Source organism: Diospyros lotus, chromosome 5 (assembly GCF_014633365.1).
Source record: "Diospyros lotus cultivar Yz01 chromosome 5, ASM1463336v1, whole genome shotgun sequence".
Lineage (NCBI taxonomy): Eukaryota > Viridiplantae > Streptophyta > Magnoliopsida > Ericales > Ebenaceae > Diospyros > Diospyros lotus.
The window spans coordinates 25,822,161-25,845,331 of NC_068342.1; the positions used below are offsets into that span (position 1 = coordinate 25,822,161).

Here is a 23,171-nt window from a genome sequence, read left to right on the forward strand (position 1 = left end):
TGCTATTGGTAGAATTCGCGTACAACAATAGTTATCATGGTATCATTGGGATGGTTACTTATAAGGCTTTGTATGGAAGAAACTGTAGGTCGCCTATTTGTTGGACCGAAGTAGGGGAACGACAGATGTTGGGGCCCGAGCTTGTGTAACAAACTACCGATAAGATTTGAATAATCCAAGAGAGGATTCGAGCTACAGAAAGCCGACAAAAATCCTATGCTGATCAAAGAAGAAGGGATCTAGAGTTAAAGGTAGGAGATCTAGTGTATCTCAAAGTGTCACCCCAACATTTGGTGACGTGTGGAAGTAGTAAAGGAAAGAATCGGACCTTTGGCCTATCGATTGGAGCTTCCGCCTAGCTTGTCCGGGATTCATAATGTGTTCCGCGTCTCCTAACTTCGAAGGCATGTGCCAGATCCAACCCTCGGAGTTCAGGTGGAGACAATTGAGCTAAGGAATTACTTAACCTACCCAGAGTCACCTAGAGCAATTTTAGATCGCCGGACTCAAGTGTTGTGAAATAAAGAGATCCCGTTAGTAAAGGTTCAGTGGGGAAAGCACTCGGATAACGAGGTAACGTGGGAACTTGAGGAAACAATTAGGAAGAAATATCCTCATCTGTTCAAGGAAATGGAAATAGAGTAGGAAATTTTTATATTTTTTTCCAAGAATTGTATTTCAGAATGCAATAATTATTTAACCTTCAATAATGTTGAGTATGTTTCAAATTTCGTGAACGAAATTCTTTTAAGAGAGGAAGAATATAATATCCTATATTTTCGTGAAGATTTCATGTATTTTAAGTGAGTTTAAAATATCGAAAAGTATGCTTGAAATGACAACAAGTGACCGAATTAGTTGTAGGGAGTGCCTTGGAGGTTAGATACCTAAGGACAAAGGTATATTTTTTGATGAGCGTCTCGAGACAAGATTTATGACGTTAAAAGAAATCAAATCAGAGACTGTTTTCGGTTAAGCTAAGTTGTAGCCTAAAAAAACCGAATGATGGTAAGGGACTTTCGAAAAATCATATATATTGAGTAATTTTGAGTTATTAATTTTGGAATTTTAAGTATCTTGATAAATTTGATGTTTGAAGGTGTAATTGTAATTAGAGAATTATCCAAATGAAATAAAGATGAAATTATAAACTCATGTGGTAAAATATTAAAGTTGAGAACTTGAAATAAGGGCCAAAATGTCATTTGAAAGAAGTTTGAGTTTTAGCTTGGATTTCAAAAGTTAAATTCATTCTAACTTTGGTTTTAAAAATCCATTCAATTATAGGTTTGAGTATTTGGAGTCCATGGCTAAGATTGTGACAAGTGACATAATGTGATTGGTTAAATAAATCTATAAATAGGCACCATGGGTTGTTCTCAAATCATTCCAAGCAAGTTTGAGAGTTGAGGCACTCTAAGAGGAGGAACTTTCTTTAGAGAGAGGAGGAAGTTCGGCAAGAAGGCGAGAAGAAATCGAAGGAGAAGCCGAGGAGAACGAGCCTCGTCGGAATTATAAGCCTTCGCCAGAGTTTATCAAAATCAGTCAGAAAAAAAACGAGGTAAGTCCATTTTTTTTTTTATAATCCTGTAGAGGGAGAAGAGAATGTCGCGTAGAATCAAACGGGGGTCGAATCGAAATTAAAATGAGGGAGATATGGCCGAAATACGAAAACGACGCAATGTTGTCCAATCTGGTAGGTAGCGCGTGAGATACACGCGCCGGAAGCGGCTGCGCGTGAAGGCGTGTGGGCCACCTTCCCGAGGCGCGTGAGAGGTCCTTTTTCCATGAAATTTTTCAGTTATGCCCTTACTTTAATGCCCCTCAACCCTATGTAAAAATATCAAAACGTGTGTTTTCTGCAAAAACCTAGGCCATTTGCTGTGAAATTATACTGTACAAGAGATAAACCAACAAGGTGAGACTCCTATACTCCAAATTCTATTTTTTATTCACTTATGAGAGACTTCTATTGCATGAGACGTGTTTCGTGATGTTTTTATACGTAAACTCTTGTTATTCTCTTACGTGAAATCATGTTGCATATATGAAATGTATTTTTCTGAAAAATATATGCTATTGACTTTTTAACTGTTGCATTTATAAGATTCGTGTGGCCATACTGTTGTACCTATTTGTTGTTGGCCGGGGGCAAAAGTCGAATATCCCCCGAGAGGTGCTATGCGTGCGCCATCGAGAAAGCTCTCGTGGGGAAGACCGTGAGCCTAAGGAACAACGGATGTGGTGCTTGCATGAATGCTATGAGGTCAGGCCAAAGTGACATGGTTAGAGACCTTCCGAGAGGCGCTATGTGTGCGCCATTGAGAAAGCTCTCGTTGGAGGAGGCTAACGTGTTGACAATGCATTTCAGAGTAGTTCTCATTGTCTTCTCATACATTTTATACTTGATCATGCATTGATATGAACTGTTCTTTGGAGTTTCTCACTAGAAGATTCATCTTTTAATTAGACTATGTCCTTGGAATATTCAAACGTTCCAGGTTCGACAAGCGGCTCTAAGAGAAAAGAAGTAGCTGAAGAATAAGTTTAATCTGTTGTCTGTAGCATGTTTAGAATATCTTTATTTATGTGCGAGCTTATGTATGTCTTGGATATGTTTAAGACGTTCAGTTATCACTTACAAGAGATGATGTCCTTGTAATACCTTTTGTAGACGTCTTGAACAATTTTATAATAAATAAAGCATTACGGTTGTGAACCACATCAAGTTCGATCTAGCTTCCACATTTGAAATTTTAACGCTTGTCTTATTTATTCGATTATTGGATTTGTTAAGCTAAGAAGGTAAAAATTATGGTTTTGGGGATATTGTGTGATGTATGACTATTATTGTGATATGAAAATTTTTATATTCCTTAAATCCTAACTTATAACACGCTCAAGAAATTTGAGGTGTTACAATAGGGGCCTTCCCAGTTTGGGCCCAATGTTCCGTCGCAAGCCTTGTGAGCTCCAGGAAGAACAAGGCGCAACACAAGATCACCAACACTGTAGCTCCGAACCTGAACCCTCCTGTTGTAATAACTTGCTACCTGTTGTTGATAGGCCGCCATTTTTATGCGAGCTAGCTCCCTTGTCTCCTCAAGTAAGTCAAGATTCGCGGCCAGTAGGCGGTCGTTGTTCTCTGTATCGAATGTGGCTCTCTGTTGACTGGTTACTGCGTGTTCTACTGGGATCATCGCCTCAGATCCATATACCAAAGAGAAGGGAGTTTCTCCCGTAGTAGTGCGAGCTGTAGTCTAGTAGGCCTAGAGCACGATTTGTAGTTCGTCCACCCAGGCTCCTTTTCTGGCTTCCAACTTGGTCTTTAATATCTGCTTGATTATTTTGTTGATAGCTTCAACTTAACCGTTGGTTTATGGGTGGTCCACGGCTGTGAAGCTCTTCTTGATCCCTAGTGATTCACAAAATTGGATGAACTATTCGCTAGTAAATTGGGTTCCATTGTCCGTGACTATCTGTTGAGCAACTCCGAACATGCAGATGATATTGCTCCATACAAAATTTTCTACCTTCGCCGTGGATATCTGTGCAAGCTCCTTCGTTTCTGCCCACTTGGTAAAGTAATCTACAACTACTATAGCATGCTTGCACTCGCCGCAAGTTGTTGGAAGCGGCTTGATCAAGTCGATGCCCCAAATGGTGAAGGGCCAAAGGCTGCTCATTTATTGCAGGTAGGTGGGGGAAACTCGCGGTATTTTTGCAAACTTTTGACATGCGTCGCATTTCTTCACCATATTTATAGCGTCCCACTTCATGGTAGGCCAGTAGAGACCCTAGCAAAATGCCTTTTGAGCCAAAGATACTCCCTCAGCATGATTGCCACAGTGTCCGACATGGATTTCTGTGAGAACCACTTGGCAATTAGGCCCATCGATGCATCTAAGTAATGGGGCTGAAATCCCCTTTTTGTATAACATATCGTCGTGAATACAGTATCTGGCTGTCCGAGCTCGAGTACGTCGTGCTTCTAACTTGTCACTTGGCAACTTTCCATTTTGCAAATACTCAACGATGGGCCTCATCCATGAATCCGGCCTTAGCTCGATTGCTAATGTCTCATTTTGCCCCTCTGTGCTTGGTATAGCTAGGAACTCCACGGGGATGACCCCCAATGAGTCTGCATCTCCTACTAACGCCAAGCAAGCAAGGGCATCGGCGTGAGAGTTCTGACTTCATGGGACTTGATTCAATTTGCACTCCTCGAAGCAGAAAAATAATTCCTTAACAGTCTGAAGATATGCTACCATCTTTGGGCACTTTGCCTGATACTCCATTTGTATCTGACAGACTACAAGCTAGGAGTCACTGAAAATTGCTAATCGCTCTACCTTGACTTCTCTTGCCAAGCACAAGCTAGCCAGCAGCACTTCGTACTCGGCTTCATTATTGGTCGCTCTGAATCTGAACCTCAACGCATAAGGAATCTTGTGTCCCTTCGAGCTTATTAAGAGTACGCCAGCTTCGGATCCATGCTCGCTGGAGGAACCATCTACAAATATCTCCCAAACTGGAAATACTGAGGAGGCAGACTCCTCCATCGATCTTGTGAATTATGCGACGAAATCTGCCAGCACTTGCCCTTTAATGGCCGACCTTAGCTTGTACTCTATATTGAATTGGGCGAGCTCAATGGCCTACTTGAGTAGACGATCGGATGAGTTAGGCTTCTACAGGATCTGCTTCAGTGGATGTTTAGTCAGTACGCAATCTGATGAGCGTGGAAATAGGGACGTAGCTTCCTTGATGCGACTACTAGGGAAAAGGTGAGCTTCTCTATGGGGGTGTATCTTGTTTCGGCATCAAGTAGTCTGTGACTCACATAATATACTGGGTACTACACCCAGTCTTCTTCTCGCACTAGTGCTGCGCTGACAATATACTTAGACACTCCCAAGTAGACAATCAACTCCTCCCCTTCCTTTGGCTTAGACATGAGGGGAGCCCGTCCCATACATTCCTTCAGTTGCTGGAAAGCGTTATCACATTCCTCCGTCCACACGAAGCTCTTTGCTTGCTTCAAGACATCAAATAATGGAATGGACTTATCAGATGCCTTGGAGACAAACCTACTGAGGGCAGCGATTTGGCCATTAAGGCTTTGCACGTCTTTCATCTTGGTAGGTGATCGCATGTCAAGCAAAGCTCGAATTTTCTCAGAGTTGGCCTCGATCCTCCTTTCACTTACCATGAACCCTAAAAACTTTCCAGAAGCCACACTGAATGAGCATTTGAGCGGATTCAATTTCATCTGGTACGTTCTCAGAATCTGGAATGCTTCTTCTAGGTTGTTGATGTGGTTGGCGACCTGTCTGGACTTCACCAGCATATCATCAACATATACCTCCATGATTTTTCTGATCAGATTTCCGAATATCATGTTAACTAGCCGTTGGTACGTTGCTCATGCATTCCTTAGTCCAAAAGGCATTACCTTCTAGCAATATAGCCTCCGATCCATCACAAATGATGCATGTTCCTTCTCGTTGAAGTTCATAGGGATCTGGTTGTACCCTGAATAGGCATCCATAAAGCTCAGAAGCTGGTGGCCAGCCATTGTATCCACGAATTGGTCAATTCTAGATAGAGGAAAACTGTCTTTAGGGTAAATCTTGTTCAGATCTGTAAAGTCGACACAGGTCCTCCACTTTTCATTCTTTTTCTTCACTAGGACTGGGTTCGCCACCCAGGTTAGGTAATGGGCTTCCCTGATGAATTTGATGGCCAAGAGTTTGTCTACCTCTTCTTTCAGGGTCGCATGACGCTCAGCCATCATGGGTCTCCTCTTTTGGCAAACCGCTTATAGTTGGGATCGATATTGAGTCAATGCAACATTATATCCGGGTTTATTCCCACCATATCTTCGTGGTTCCATACGAATACATCCAAATTTACTTTAAGAAATTTAGTCAGTTGGGACTTTACCTCAAGGGAGAGGTCTTTGCCCACTTGGAGGCACCTCCCAGTATCGAGGTTGCTGACTACAATATCTTCCAGTTCGTCTGCTGAGCTGGCAACCCGGTCACAATCCACGTCACGAGGGTCCAGATTGTGGCTGATTCCTCTGCTACTGACAACCAGAACTTCCCCTCCAGAGACCATATTGACCTTTTTTCCTTTAAGCCCTATCTTTAGTGCTTCCTCATAGTAGCGTCTCGCCGAATACTGCTCGCCTCTTACGCATCCGATCCCATTTGGAGTAGGGAACTTGACTGTCAAGGCTTTGGTTGAGACAATTATGTTCAGGTCGTTCATAACGGGCCTCCCCATGACGACGTTATATGCGAAGGGGTCATTGATGACAAGGAAATCCGCCATCGTTGTAGCCTGAAGATCCAATTCTCCAACCGTGAACGGCAGCCTAATACGCCCCTTCGGAATTACTGCCTCGCCGATGAAACCATACAGTGGTTCTGGGGATACTATTAGTTGGTCCGACCCTAGTTCCATCTGGTCAAAACAACCTCTGTACATGACGTTTATCGAACTGCCCATATCCACCATGATCCTTCGTACCTCCATATTGCCAATCCGAGCTCGGACCATGAGGGCATCGTTGTGCGGCCAGTGCACATCTCTGGAATCATCCTTGGTGAAAGCGATATTGTATGAAACCACTCTAGCTTTCTTGGAGGGCTCTTTTTGGCCGCTATTCCCAACGAGCAAAAGGTGATCAGCTTCCCGAATATACCGTTCGTGGGATCTGTTAAAAGTCCCTGCAATATGAGGCTCTCCATGAATGGTAAAGATGGTTCTTACCGTAGGTGTTTGGTTCGGCTCAAGAGCTTGACGAGGACTTGGTTGAGCTGGCTGTTTGGACTGTTGATCTCTTGGGTGCACCACATAGTCACGCAGGCGACCCCCCTGATTAACTCTTCAATCGCATCCTTTAGCGCCGAACACTCGAATGTGGTGTGTCTTGCCTCATTGTGATAGGCGCAGAACTTGTTCTTGTTTCTGTATTTCTCGGGAGTCCTTAAAGGGTTAAGCCTTCCAAAGTCTTCCTTGTTCCGTTCTATGGCAAAGATCTTGTCCTAAGAGTCAGACAGGACGTTATAACTTTCATACTGATCTTGGCGCACGGGTCGCTCCACTCGTTGCTCATATCTTGCCTTCTTGGCAGCCTGGTCGTTGGTGCTCTGTCCGTGGCCTTCCTTTCGGGTGTCTCCTTCACCTCTCTTATTTTGGCTAGTGACATCTCCCCCTTTTTTCTGATCACTTGGCTTTTTTAAGCCGAAAGCTTTCTCCCATCGAACCTCCATCGCAGCACGCTCATAGAACTCGCTTAGGTCTCTTACGGGGGACTTGTAAGTGCTTTCGTAGAGCTTCTCATCCTTTCGAAACCCGGCGGAGATTGCGGTCAAGATACTCACATCGGAAGGTCTTTCCACATTATTTACCTCACGTTTGAACCTTTCTATATAATCTTTCAAAGATTCGCCACACCGTTGGAATACCGTAACAAGGTGACACGTTGGGGCGAGCTGCCTACGGAACGACCTATACTGGTCTATAAATTTCTTCTAGCACTCCTCCTAACTGCAAATACTGCGGGGGTGGAGCCTTCTTAACCATGCCCGGGGTATGTCTCCCAAGGTCGCAGGGAAAACCCGGCATTTTGCTAATAGGCTGAAAGTTTGCAGGTCTATCTAAACATTAAAGGCATCCAGGTGGTCATATGAGTTACTGTCCCCATTGTACTGAGGAATACTAGGGATCTTGAATCTGTGGAGGAGAGGCTCTAGCTCGAGTTCTTTGGAAAATGGGGTCCTCTCTTCATGGCCTTCCCTCTAGTTATGTGCCTCATGTCTTGCCTCTAGCTGTTAGATCCTCAACAGTAATTCTTCCACTACGGGGTCCTAGTTTTCAGATCGCCCCGTGAGGGGTTGTTTTTCCCGTGCGGGGTCTTGCTATGAGGGATGGCGGTCCCCCGGAGGAGGTCACCTCCTATTCTCACGATCATGAGAGTTGTGATGGGCAGCGTAACTAAGGCTGACTCCGACCGAGCATTCCCTCGGCGTGGATCCCCACGTCGTCGACTTCCTTCATGAACGTCTTCATAGCGACCTCTGCAAGGGCTCGCACTGACCATTTGTTTGGTGAGATGCACCTCTGGTTCCCCATCATGGTGCTGCCGTTCTTCCGACCTTCGAGAGCATAGGTTAGAGGAGTGGACCGATCCAGCTCGCCGCATATCTTTCCCGACTTCTCTTTCGTCTGGAGGAGGCCTTCCACCTGGAGGTCGAGAGGCCCCTAAGGATGGCATGACCCCCGCTTGCACCTATGTTGTCTGGACTTGCGTTTGGGCCAACACCCTAACTGCATCAGCGAGCTGCATGACAGTGTTCTCCAGTGCTTCTTGACGCTGCTGCCAGACCTGCGTCGTTTCTATCCCGGGGGTGGAGCTATAGGCAGATAAGAACACCATGCGGGGACTCTAGGAATGGATCCAACCAAAAGATGCATGGAAGCGGATGCCACCGTGCCCCCAACTTGTGGAGTTTCCGGCAACTGGTTAGCATGATTCACAGGTTGGTTGGTCATCACTTCGGAACCCCTTGTATTTCTCGTTTTCGGCTTTGATGTTGACCAGAGCAAGCCCTCATTTTAGCGCCAAAATGTCGACATTCGGAATTGGTCGACCTTGATTCGTCGGCCCGTACTGGTGTAATGAATCTGAGAGAGAGATAATGGGTTATCTGGTGCGATCTGTTAACCCGCCGGCTAGTCCCTGCAATATACTCCGATGCTCAAGTAAGTGAACGGGTAAGTAAAATTACAGAGTATTCGTAAGCTGGCCTAAAAAAACATACATTGGCTCTCGGAAGAGCTGGTGGATATATGGGAGGAAGAGAAGTCCTCCCGCATGTGCTGTACGTCTACATGTGACGAGACAGAATACCTGACGTCGGCCGGAACGCCCATGCAGTAGCAAAGTGCCGACAGAACTCTTATTAATGTAGATAGGATCTGTCATTAATAAGGATAAGATCTATGGTGAACGCGCGAAAATCCAGACGCGACTGTAATGATGTTTGTTGCAAAAAGCCAGGATGAAACGGGTATGGGCCGACCAGATGGGTCGAGAGACTGAGGCTAAGTTAGGCCTGCCCCCCTAACCCACTAATATTCTCTGACATATGACCTTCTCGTTATACAAGCTGATCGGCCAAGTCGACGAGCTGTTAGAGTCGTTGGGAGCTCACTCAAAGTATAATTGGGAGCTCACTCGGATAGGCCGGCGAGCTAGAGGCATTTTCGAGAGCTCGCTTGATCCCGCGATTCGAGATTGGGCTCCAATAATGTGTGAGATAGTTTCAACGAGCTCAACTCGAGATCTACTGGACCTTATGCGATTGGGCCGACCCACTAAATTGAGCCCAACCCATAAGGGGTAGAGCGAAAAATACTCGTAACAATATATATATTTACATTAAAAAATATTAATCTATATAATTAGCAGGCATAGGTTTTTAAAAATTATATATATGCACCGTAAAAGCAATTACTTTCTGAGATGAATAAAACAAATAATTTTTTTTTTTAACTTTTAATATGCCTATTTATTTATTTATTTATTTATTTTCTTTAACAACAAAAAGAAAGTGCAGAACACACTTCCAGCAAGCAACTACATTCTGCTGTAAAAACAAATCCAAAAATGCAAAATTAATTGAAGGATACAATTAGGGGAAAGGCTGGGCACCACAAACAAACCCTCTTATCCAATTTAATCAATCAAAAAAGGCAAACAAACAAACGCCCCTTTGAGATTAAAGCATATCATCAATCAAAAGTGTTTTAACTAACAAATGTCATAACGCTCATGCATACCATTTATTGAGAAGTTCTAAGAGGAGAACAGCTGCAGAATCCTTGGCTTTCTTCACACTGGGCATTGGCTCCCCCACGCATTCATCCGTCCATCCCTTATCTGTTGTCTTCACCCGCACTGCAAATGTAAACCTTTTCGCATGCGCAGGCCCACCCTCGTTCACGCACCTACACACACATATATATATTACACAAATACATGCAATAAAAACAAAACCCATTGCATAATCCCCACCAAACACATTTAATCTATCTTACCGGTAAAGTGGCATTGGCCAGTTTCTACGCAAGCAGATATCGTTCAAGGTCTGTCTGGTGAATGTTTGCCCCCCATTTTTCTTCTTCTCCTCCTCGCTATGCCGCTGCTTCTCCTTAGCTTCAGTCATTTCCCTCTCTTTTAATGCAACGAGGGCATTCCTGGCAGCCAATTTCTGTGCCATTTTCTTTTGCGGATTCTGAGCAATCCCAATCTGAACCCCATCAATGAATACTTCAACAGTAGCTAAATTGCCATTTCGAGTGGCCTTGTACTCCAGCCCTTCAGCCTGTTGCTGGCACCGCTCTTGTAGTTCCCGCACTGGATGCATTGGCAATGTTTCTGGAGTGACCATTGGATGCAGCAAGGGCTGGAAAACCTGAAAAGACATACCGAACCGAACATCAACAGAAGGGAAAAAGTAGGCCGTCAACAAGAGAAAAACATTTATTTATTAAACAAAAAAGAAAAAAACCCGGTTCAGTTCAGAAAGTAACCTTCCATACAACTGCGGTATCACGTCCACTGTCCAAAAAGATAGCGCCAGCAATAGATTCAACAATGTCACCAAGAACCTTTGGAGCTTTGCAATCCCCCAAACCAAAGGAGTTAAATCCTGGTTTGTCCAATTCATCTTGAACTTCCCTCACAAAATCTCGAATCTGTAAACCAAAAAAGTTGATCAGAAAGGGAAATAAAAATAAACTCAGTTAGAACAAGCCCTACAACTCTTCATGCCACCAAACTGAGGTGAAGTTACAAAACCTGTTTTTCGAGGGCACTTGATCCATGCCTGAGGTGCGAGTGAAGCTTATGTTTAACAGCAACTCGTGCAAAATTTTCATTGTTCACAGCAGCAGCCCGCAAGTCAGTCAAGCGGCCAGGAGGCAGATCTGTGTATGCAAAGAACAAATGCCTGGTAATGAGATGATCCAAGACTGCATCACCAACAAACTCCAACCGCTGGTAACAGGATACTCCAGGTGATGGTCGCGAAGCATGAGTGATAGCTTCAACTAACAAGCCCCTATCTTCAAACTTCATGTTTAATGATCCTTCTAAAGCATCAAAATCGACACTCCTAAGTACGGTCTCCGGGATACTAGTAGCCCTGGTTGTGCACTCAAATTCCATAGCATCAAAATCCACTGCAATCCCAATCCATTTCATGAGATGGTTTGCAGCATTCTTCCTGCCTTCAACATAATACACACCAATGAGTGCCTCAACGACATCTGCTAGTGTCTTGCTAGAGAGGACTCGATAAGAACTGGAATCACTCTCAAGCTCACCATCTTCCATTTCATCATCTTCATACCCATCATCACCTCGAACTTCTCCAATTGCAGTCCCAGAAAATGTTCGTTCACTATCAAATAAGGATGACTCTGTCTCTCTGATATCTTCATCAAAGACAGGCAGTACCCCAGGGGCAGCCCATCTGGATGGTGCAAATCGATCTGCTTGGATATATGATTGGAGTCCCTCATTTAATGCATACTGATATAAGACCATGTTACTTACCATTTGTTGTCTCATTCTAGTGAGCTGCCCCTCGTGTTTCTGTGGATATTTAAGAAAAAGGAATCGGCTAACAACCCATTTGAGGTAAGCGTCTCCCAGAAGTTCTGCTCTTTCATAGCAAAAAGTCTCTTGGCAGGAAGCAGCAGTCAAGGCTTCCAAGACCTGTAAATTGAGGTTGCATTAATTGATAAAAAAACAATTAAAAAAAATTCGATGATCTAGGACAAAGACAATACCTTTGAGGCAGGAACAGGGTAATTAATTATATGCTTTAGCTGAATGGCAAGCAACATACTTTCAACCCTCCTCATGATTGATGGCAATCTCTGGGCACCTCGAACAAGTGCTCCAGGAAGAGGATGTACAAAACATAGCTCCGGAGGGAGAAAAACATAATATGTTTTATCAAGTGCCTCCTCAGATTCACATTCATGCACTGAAAAAACTAACTTGTGCAGTTACTTCCAGAAGCAGCAACACAGTGAATTCAACAAGTAGTTCGTTACAGAGGAGAGAATAATGAATAAATGATTGAAGATAAAGGAATACCTTCTGAATGTTCAAATCGAGGGGAAAGGAGATTCTTGCAATATGAAACACCACGTCCTCTTATGAGAGGTTGTTGCTTATAGATCAACTCAACTCCATACCTGTTATAATGAGAACCGACTAGCCAAATGCACCTTTATTGTACATGAGGAGTTAAAAACCTCCCCCAGTCTTGAAGGAACCATTAACTACTGACAGTGGGATTGGCACAATTATGCAAAATCTCAATAGAGATGACATACTCCACATCACCAAGTAGTTAAATGCTACCCTCTCAGAATGAGATCAGCTTCTCCCTCCTTCAGGCACAATAAGAAAGGTGCATTAGTGCTATCCGGTTCTTGCATTAAAACAAATAGACTGTTAGCAGCTGGTAGAAAAGGTCTTCTCTCTCTCTACTAGAAATAATGAAAATGAGGGTAACACAATAGAAGTAAAATAATTTGATATTTGAATTAGACTGATACTTTTGCTTGTAGTAATCAGCATATGAACTGTACTCCAAAGGACCAAGGTAGCCCTCTTTCCTAGGGAATGAGTTCTCTGCAGTCATATCATAGCGTACAGATTCTACATAAAACCTCTTCCCAGAATGAGCGGCTGTTACAATTCTCCCCACCAGATCTTCCGCACTTGTATAAGAATCCGCCATCATGAGTTTGCCTTTATTCAAATTAAATTGACTTGCCAAGTCAATAGCATCACGGTTAGGTACCAATCCAGATGCTTTCACAACGTCAAATTGTGCTACGGCTCCTCTAATGCCATAAGTTGGATGTGGTTTCTGCCCAAAAGCAATGCCATGACGCAATTTTCCAAATCCATACTCCCTTCGGTCTCCACCTAGTGTTCGTTCATTGGTGCCAAGGTAAACATCAGGCCGAGCTCTCTGAAGGGGATTGTTCCATGCATTTGTCTTAGTAATATTTTCAACCAGATCCCAGTCAATTCCTATCAGTGGATCAACAGATTTATCGCCAACCACAGGGACAAACAAGTATGCCTTTGCAGCATCCCAAGGAGTAGTGGATGGTTCAACATTCACATCCAGTACAATACTCATTAATCTTACATGGAAGCTCTTAAGTAATGCCAACTGCATAAAAGAAAAGATCAGGGTTTGTCCAAGCTGAGCTGGTAAAAAAGTAAACAATCATAACATTTATACTTTGACTTCTTCTTAATAAAGGTAAAGGATCAATCAACCTGAGTTTCTGTAATTTCAATTAGCCCCCGGAAGACAATAGATGCTTTTGTTATCATGGTTCGAGCGATAAAGAGGTCCATTGACATCGATAACACCTGCCAATAAAAAATCCAGACAGAACATTATGCTTGTTCTAGCAATCTTAAAATAATGACAACATACCTCTGCATCCAGCTCATTGCCAAAAAGTACCGCAAACTCTGATACTCTGGTTAAGAATGGATCTTTTGAGGAGCCAACATCCATACAGTCAATACCATACATGTAGAGATGAAACAACTTCGAGTCATTACATGAATCCCTCCCAGATAAAATCCATTCTCCCTACAAAATAAAACAAGAGGTAAGGTATTGCGTATTTAGAACCAGCTTGCATCAAGTAACTTAGAAAAATACTAGTGAATGCTCACTAGTTTCTATGGGTATCAAGTAGTGAAGATCATCAGTTACATGACTCACCATACATAAGCACAGTTGATAAAGTTTTGTTAATAGAAAATGCAAGGGTAAATTACACAGACCTCTCCTAGATTAAGTGAGAATCCAGACAAAGCTTTCTAAGGTGTAAAATTTACACCATCATCCCTCTAATCTGCTTGCATGTAACAGTAACAGATTCCCCCATCTCAAATATGCAATTACTAACAATCACGATAAAATGTTCATAATACCTATTAATTTTGTAAAACACCTGTTGTATGCTCATATAAGAAAATTAAAGTTAAAAGTCAATTCTCAATCTGGGATCCCAAAACCCACCACCTCTACTTATCCCAACAATTAAACCACTTTTCATCCACAGGCTCTACCCATCCACGCATACTTGCCATTAGCACAATGTCATCTGTCCTTACCATACCCACTACCAAACCCAATTACTACCCATCTGTTCCAGGAGATCCATCCACTCCACCAGCCCTACACACCTGCCTGCATGATATGCTCCAAAAGCACCAAAAGAACTCCACATCACCAAAACTCTGTCCTCCCAACCTTCCAAGTATGATAGTGTACTCCACAAACCCTAAAAGCTGGTCAAAACAGACAAGTGCTTATAGGATTTTGTGCTGTTGTAAAATCCCTATTAACTAAAAGGAAAGTGTTATCAAATGGTAATAAGGCAAACTCTGTTGTATGGTAGGATATGTCAGGCAGTAAAACCCCATCATGAGCAAAATATGGAGTTATTTTCAAATTTTGAAACCATCTTAAATAAAAATTACAAAAATAAGACTTAGACTAAAGTATTTCCCACACTAAAACTACTCACAACACTTGTTAAAAGATTTACAAAAATCTAAATCTCACACTCATCCTCAGCCTACAAGATTTGATAAGAGAGAAGCAAAACCACTTTTGCAGTTTCCAGATAAACACCAAAACCACTTTAGTGGTTTTTCCTGAAGGCAAGAACCCAACAAATTCAAAACCAATTTATTTTGCGGTTATAGATAAACTCTACAATCACATTAGTGGCTTTTTCTAAAAAAAAAAAAGAATGAACCTCTTGTGTAGTTTATTCATTGTCGAATAAACCACAGAAACAGTTTATTCTATGTTGGAAAAACTCCAAAAGCAGTTTCTTCAATAGTGGAAGTGGTTTCAACAATGAAATTATTTCTTCAATAAGAATAAACCACTCTTTGAAGCTAAAACAGCCTTAGATCTTCTATCTTTAGTCTTTAAACAGCATTACAGTTTTTTCATTTTCCTCTTCTGCCCTGCCACCTTGATTCTTATTTGACAGGTCTGTGTGAGTCAGTTTTTAGTATGAGCAATACTTTTATTTGGGTTTTATTTTGTAAACAGTCCAAAATAAGAGAGCAATTGAGATGTTAGGATGGATGAGCACCCATAGAATGATTCTTGAGCTTATTTAGCCTAAAACTTTGTGAAGTTTATAGAAAAAATATTACAAAAAAAGAAAAACCATGGCTACGGGCAGAAAGAAAGAGCCGCACACAACAAACAAGTGAGACTGAAAGTGTTGCAGGAACGGAACTTTGGAGATTTTTATCCCATCCATGAACAAAACAAATTAGATTTTTTTTTTTTTTTTGGGTCTGATTGAATATAAGTTTGGGAAAAATAGGCAAAAAAGGAGCTACCAGGACCCAGAAACCGAGTCAAGAACAGCTGCAAAGTTGGGTTTTTCCTTCATAAAGGTAATTGTTTACTGTTGCACTTCTGGCTGAATTATGAGGTTGTTACCTATGAATATATCTTGAAATTTTTGTGAGAATGATGCATGCTTTTGTTATTCAAGCATTAACTTATATCATGATGAAAATAAATATATAAGAGTATGCTTCTATGTGGCCTTATGTGATTTCAAAAAGTGGTCCCACTATATGGCCTAGCATGGCCTGTGTTGATTCTGCAACAATGGTCAGGGCCTAGGGGCCTAAGTAATTATTTGTGCCAATCGTGGTGGTTTGAATAGTGTTACCTCTTGAATATATTGATGTATATTTGCCTATGAGATACCCAAAAATGAGCGTGAAGCATAGAAAATAAGTTTTTGTTTATCTGTCTCAGCAAAAACTTCTATTTAGTGCTACAATTCATGTTGAGCATTCCATGTGTTAAGACTTGGATGTAGGTACCAGAAAAGCAAAGAGCATGCGATCCCCTGAGACATGCCACAGCCTGCTTCTATGGTCTAAGTTTGAGATTGGCATGTTGTATTGTTAAACTATCTTTTAGAGGCCTTGTGACCTTAATAATGTTATAACTTAATGTGTATTAGACATACTGTGATATTAATTTGTTATAATTAGAATGTATTTAGAATCATATTCCACGTAAACTAGGATGACACCCGATTAGGGTTAGGGAAACCCTAATTGAATTGAGAAAGCCCTAACTTAGAGGTAACTGAAATAGGGTTGTGAAACTTGACATAACAAACTGTAGTTTTTGACAGAAAAACAACATAGCATCATTCGAAATTGTAGGAATTCTCAGAATTCTTGTATATTTACAGCACATATTTAGAGTCATATTTAAGGTGAGTCTTGACACCTTCATAAGGAAACACACCTTCGCTATTAAGTAAACATAAACAATTAGGAAACTAACTAATCAGGCAGCTAATTGATACAGAAAAAACAGCTAACTGTACATTTTATGCCTACATTAGGAAACATAATTTTCTGCATTCAATGGTGAGCCAATTAGCTGAGTAAGTCTTCCATTTCCTCTATTCCAACACTCCCCCTCAAGCTGATGAGTGGATATCTTTTATTCCCAGCCTGCCAATAATCTCTTGAAACCTAGAAGTGGATAATCCTTTGGTTAGAACATCAGCCAATTGATTCTCTGATGTCACATGAGGAATAGTAATGAGTCCACTATCAATTTTCTCTTTGATGAAATGTCTACCCACTGCTACATGCTTCATTTGATCATGTTGTACTGAATTGTGTGCTATACTAATAACTGATTTGTTATCATAATATAGGTTCATTGATCTACTTTCAATCATCAAATCCTTTAGAATTATTTTGATCCACAAAAGCTCACAAACACCTAGAGCCATAGCGCAAAATTCTCCTTTTGCACTTGATCTGGCTACCACATTTTTCTTCTTGCTCCTTCAAGTAACCAAATTTCCTTCTATGAAAGTGCAGTAGCCTGTAGTTGACCTCTTGTCTATAAGAAATCATGCATAATCAGCATTGGTGTATGCCTTTACTGTCAAGTTACTTCCTTTTTTAAACAAAATTCCTTTTCCTGTAATAACTTTCAAGTACCTGAGAATTCTCTAAATTGCTTGTAGATGTTCCCCCTCAAAATCATGCATGAACTGACTAACTACTCCCACAACATAAGCAATGTCAAGTTTGGTGTGTATGAGATAAATCAATCTTTCTACTAGCCCTTTATCAATGATTATTCCCTCTTTGCTTTCTTGGTTCATTCTATGGTTCGGATCAATAAGTGTACTCACTGGTTTGCATCCAAGGGTACTTGTTTCCTTGAACAGATCAAGAATATACTTTTGTTGGCATCTAAATATCCATTGTCTAGAATATACTACTTCAATTCCGAGGAAGTATTTCAGTTTCCCCAGCTCTTTCATTTCAAATTCTTGAGCCAATTGTGTTTTCATCCTCAATTTTTCTTTCTCATCACTCCCAGTAACTATAATATCATCTACATATACCAATTGGACTGTAATCTTTTCCTTACATGAGTGTTTCACAAATAAAGTAAGGTCACACTGCTTATTCCCAAATAGCTTCATAGCCTTAATGAATCTCCCAAACCAAGCTCGCAAAGATTATTTTAGCCCATAAAAGGCTTTCTTTAGTCTGCAAACTTTGTCAAGACCATATTTTCCATCAAAACGGGGTGGAGGCTCCATGTACACCTCTTCTTCTAAGTCTCCATAAAGGAATGCATTTTTTTACATCATATTGTTGGATTTCCCAGTCAAAATGAACTGCTAGAGAAAATAGGATTCTCACTGTGTTCATTTTTGCCACTGGTGCATAAGTCTCTTGGTAATCCACCCCATAGGTTTGTATGTAGCCTTTTGCAATTAACATTGCCTTGTAGCGTTCAATAATTCCATCTTCCTTAAATTTAACAATGTAGACCATTTTGCAACCAACTACTTTCTTTTTCTTGGGATGCACCACCATCTCCCATGTTTCATTCTTGTCCAAAGCTCTCATTTCCTCCTCCATGGCATATGTCCAGTTCTTGTCCCTTAAAGCATCATATACTGTTTTCGGTATTTCAATTGAATTCAAGGTGGAGAGAAAGCTTTTGTGCCAGGAGGATAGTCTATGTAAGGAGATGAAATGGGCTATAGGAGGTCGGGTACACTTTTATGTTACTTTTCTCCAAGCAATAGGTAGATAGAGATCACAATTTGAGTTAGCATCACAAACAATAGTGTTGTTAGTTGCAGAATTGAACAAATTCAAAGTGTTTATATTACCTAGGCTTGGAGTTGATTCTTGGACTTGCTTGAGTGGCTATGAGGGTTGTACTTTTCTTGAATATTGCTTCAGTGTCTTTAAAGGATTATGGATTTGCACCTATTCATGGACATTGGCAGTGTCATTGATAGGTTCAAGAGCATTTGCAGTGCCATTGGCAAGTTCAATGGCATTGGCAGGATCAAGGACATTTGCCGTGTCATTGGCATGTGGTTCAATGTCATTAGCAGGCTCAAGGACATTCATAGTGTCACTGGCAACTTTAATGTTGTCAATGTCAATTGATGCAATGTCCTTTGTAGCAGTGATATCTGCCATATCTGCAACCTGTTCAATTGTCTTAGGAATGATAACAATGGGAAAGGGTTTAGATGATGATTTTTATCAAGAAGTTTGCATTGAGTTTGAGAAAGGGGATGGAACTTGAGCACATATCCTCGTTTCTGGACTGCTCCCCCTAAAGATGGGTGTGAGGAGATTTGTAGAAAGGTTACTCATGAAATGTGACATCACCAAAAACATAGGCGCACCAACTAGAAGGATCATAACATTTGCAACACTTTTGGGTAGAAGAACAACCAACAAAGATGCACTTCTTTGCCCAAGGGGTCCAATTTAGATCTATGAGTTTTGTGAATATGCAAGAAAGCAACACAACCAAATACTTTTGGGGACAAATTTCTAATAAACACAATGTCTAGAAAATGGTTGGACAAAATATGTATAGGACTATGATTGGCCAGGACTTTAGAAGAAAGATGATTTATAAGATAAGTAGTTGTTATAGTTGCTTCCCCCCATAGGAATTTTGGAGCATTGGAATGAAAAAGAAGACGAACGACTTCTAGGAGATGACGGTTTTTCTGTTCTGCCACCCCATTTTACTGTGGGGTTTCAACACAGGAAGATTCATGAATAATACATTCCTTGATAAAAAAGGAAGAGAGACTCTAATTGAAATAATTCCTGGCATTATCTGAGCGAAACCATTTTATTTTGTCCCTAAATTGAGTAAAAAACAATTTTTGAAATTAAGCAATGAACTAACTTCAGATTTGTCTTTCATTAAAAACAACCAAGTAGCCCTAATGTTGTCATCAATAAAAGAGACAAACTACCCAGCTCCATGAATATTAGGAATCTTTGCTAGCCCCCCAATATCAGAATGTATCAAAGTAAAAGGCAAACTGCATTCCATTGAATTGATAGGGAAGGAAGTACGACAGTGTTTAGCAAATTAACACACTTCACATTGAAAATCTGACACAACTAGATCTAACAACAATGGAAACATATGTTTTAAGAGAGGAAAAAGTGGATGACCAAGACGAAGATGATGTGCCCAGGCCATTTGTATATTAGATGTGACTACAAGGGCTTGAGAGAAAAGAGATTGGTTTCCCTTTATTCGACCCTCAAGGTAGTACAACCCATCACGCTCTCTAGAAAATCCAATCACCTTCCTCGAGACTTGATCATGAAACACACAATGAGAGTCAAAGAATGTTAGTTTCCAATGGAGTTCTCGAATAATTTTTTGGATAGAGATAATATTAGTTGAAAGGCTAGGGATATGAAGGACATTTGTAAGAGATATGGACGGGGTAAAATGAAAACTTCCTTGTCCAGCAATGTCAGTGGAAGAGCCATAAGCTATAGTAATTTTGTGATTTCCTTGGGTGGGTTGGTTTGTATGAATCAAAGAGAGAGATATCATAAGTTATATGATCAGTAACCTCGGAATCTATAACCCATCTACCCATTTTAGTATGTGATGCTTTAAAAGAATCAGTCATAAGACATGTAGAAATTCTCTTTTTGGGAGAATAATACGATGTGTATATTCCCCTGGGAATGCCACAAATATCTAGATTTTAGAAATTAGATTCCTACTTTGTAGGACTAGATCACAACAACCTTAAATACAAAAAAAATTTAATAAAAAATAATTAAGAAAGATAAGATGTAACAACAATATAAATCAAGATAAATCACGGAGGATAAATCAGCAAATAACGAGCTCAGCAACTTAGCAGCTCAGCAGCTCAACCCTCAATTAGCTCGGCCATTAGCTTGGCAGCTTGGCCTTCCATCAGCTCGACAACTCGGCCTAACAGCTTCTGATCTACACTCCTCCTCAAGCTGGGCTTAATATATTATTCAAACCAAGCTTGGTACTTAACTCATCAAATACTCTTCTTTGTAATGGCTTAGTCAGAATATCTACGACCTGGCTGTTTGTAGAAGTGTAGCTTAGCTAAAAAATTCTTTCTTCTAATTTCTCTTTGATGAAGTGCCTGTTAATTTCTACATGTTTTGCTCGATCATGGTAGACAGGATTTTTGACAATACTAATAGCCGATTGGTTGTCACATAATACTAGTATTGGTTGTGCCATAGTCACCTGTAACTCTTGTAGCAACCTTTTTAGCCACATACACTCGAACCCATGAGCCATAACTCTAAACTCAGCTTCTACGCTACTCCTAGAAACCACTGATTGTTTCTTACTACGCCAAGTAACTAAATTTCCCCAAACAAATGAGCAATATCCCGAGATTGACCTTCTATCAGAAATTGAATATGCCCAATCAGCATCACTGTAGATTTTCACCCCTCAGTTCGTTGTTTCCCTGAACATTAGCCCTTTGCCTGGAGTCAACTTTAGAAACTCAGAATCCAATATATAGCCTCTAAGTGTCTTTCTCTAGAATCATTCATGAATTGGCTTACCACACTTACGAGAAAACCTATATATGGTCTAGTATGGGACAAGTATATAAGTTTTCCCACCAATCTTTGATATCTCCCTTTATCCACTAGAGCACTTTATTTGCCAACATCTAGTTTTGAAGTGGTTTCCATTGGTGTATCAACTGGTTTGCATCCCAACATACCTATTTCAGTAAAAAGATCTAGGGTATATTTTCATTGAGAAACTGAAATTCCTTCTTTGGACTTTGCTACTTCCATGCCTAGAAGTATCTTAGGTTTCCTAGATCTTTGATTTCAAATTCTCTCACCAGGACTTCTTTAAGATCCTTGATTTCAAAAATATCATCTCCCATAACAATTATATCATCAACATACACAATAAGAAGGGATATTTTACCTTCCAAAGAATGCTTGATGAATAAGGTATGGTCTGCTTGAGATTGGCTATATCCATATTTCTAGACTGTCTTTGTAAATTTCTCAAATCAAGCTCTAGGAGATTGTTTGAGCCCATAAAGAGATCTCTTTAGTTTGCATACCTTGTTTCTTGTGAGGTTAGTTTCAAATTCGTGAGGAATTTCCATATATACTTCTTCTTTGAGATCTCCATTTAGAAAAACATTCTTCACATCTAATTGGTAAAGTGGCCAATCCAAGTTTACAGCTAGGGATAGCAAGACTCTGATAGTATTCAATTTTGACACCGGAGCAAAAGTTTCTTGGTAATCTATACCATAAGATTGAGTAAACCCTTTTGCAACTAGGTGGGCCTTAAATCTATCAATTCTTCCATCTTCTTTGTATTTGACTATAAATAGCCATTTGCAGCCCACAAGATGTTTTTCAGGGGGTAATTCTATAATCTCCCAAGTCCCATTCTTTTTCAAGGCCTTCATTTCCTCAAGAATTGTCTCCTTCCACTTAGGATATTGAAAGGCCTCCAGAATAGTTCTAAGAACCTGCACCTTACTGATATTTGATACAAATGTTCTGAAATTAGGTATGAGACCTTTGTAAGAAATGTAATTGTGAATGGGATATTGAGTGCATGATCATACTCCCTTTCTCAATGCTATAGGCCAATGTTAATCTTCATGCATAGCTAAAATTTCAGAATTCTCACCAGCAGTCATGGTATTCTCCTTCTATAACAATTCCAAATCCGAGTTCGGATCAGACTCTTGATCAGTCCTAAGACATGCCGGTTCCTCACTTTCTTTTTGTTTAGACTTTTTTCTAGAATAAACTTGAAGTTCATGAGGATAAGAAGGATTATGAACAATAGGAGGTGAACTGAAAGATGACTAATCTACTTCTGACTCCTCAAATTGAAGGCTGAGAGGAGAAGATAGATTTGTAGGGTTTGTAGGTGGATGAATTTCAGGTTGTTGATTTTCAAGCTGCTATTGGTATTCTCAAAACTAATATTCTTAATGATTGTTTGGTGTATTCTCCTCCTGAATATTATATTTGGGACAATAGGGCTGGTCTTCAAAAAAGGTTATATCCATTCAGGTGATCAAGTGAAGAATCTCTTGACTTGGAGAGTAACATTTGTAACCTCTTTGGTGGGGAGAGTAGCCAAAATATATACATTTTATGTACTTCGGGTCAAGTTTGCTGTAAAATTGAGGGTGAATGTGAACAAAAGAGGTGCAGCCAAAAATCTTGAGAGAAAGTTGAGAAAAAACCCGAGTGTGGGGAAAAGAAGCAAGGAGAAGTCGACTTGGAGTGTGATGTTTAAGGATTCGTGAAGGCATTCTATTTAAAAGATAGGTGGTCGTAAGAATAGCCTCACCCCAAAAATATTTAGGAACATGGACGGAGAACAATAAGGATCTAGCCACTTCCAATAGATATCTATTTTTGCGTTCTACAACCCCGTTTTGTTGAGGTGTGTCTACACAAGAACTTTGATGAATAATGCCTTGTTGTGACAAATAAGTGCCTAGAATGGTATTGAAGTATTCTTTGACATTATCTGTTCTTAGAACTTGAATTTTAGCATTAAATTGCCTTTGCACTATGGAATGGAATGTTTGAAAAATGTGGCTAACTTCAGACTTTTCTTTCATGAGAAAGACCCAAGTAAGACGGGTATTGTCATCAATAA

The 23,171-nt window shown here is 40.6% G+C and overlaps 1 protein-coding gene across 2 annotated transcripts in view; it reads right to left on the reverse strand.

Annotated features, from left to right (window-relative positions):
* Positions 1–9,644: 9,644 nt before the first annotated feature.
* The window catches only part of LOC127802753 (endoribonuclease Dicer homolog 1), an 80,656-nt gene continuing 67,129 nt past the window's right edge, over positions 9,645–23,171 (reverse strand). The window contains exons 12-20 of one of the 2 annotated variants that reach the window (XM_052338759.1): positions 13,554–13,715; positions 13,391–13,486; positions 12,652–13,280; positions 12,185–12,285; positions 11,872–12,080; positions 10,877–11,797; positions 10,609–10,773; positions 10,114–10,490; positions 9,645–10,023 (exon numbers count right to left, since the gene is read on the reverse strand). In XM_052338759.1, coding sequence (XP_052194719.1) covers positions 9,846–10,023; positions 10,114–10,490; positions 10,609–10,773; positions 10,877–11,797; positions 11,872–12,080; positions 12,185–12,285; positions 12,652–13,280; positions 13,391–13,486; positions 13,554–13,715 — 2,838 coding nt within the window. In that variant the 3' untranslated portion in view covers positions 9,645–9,845. The remainder of the gene's footprint in view (positions 10,024–10,113; positions 10,491–10,608; positions 10,774–10,876; positions 11,798–11,871; positions 12,081–12,184; positions 12,286–12,651; positions 13,281–13,390; positions 13,487–13,553; positions 13,716–23,171) is intronic. The other variant, XM_052338760.1, reaches the window with a different exon arrangement.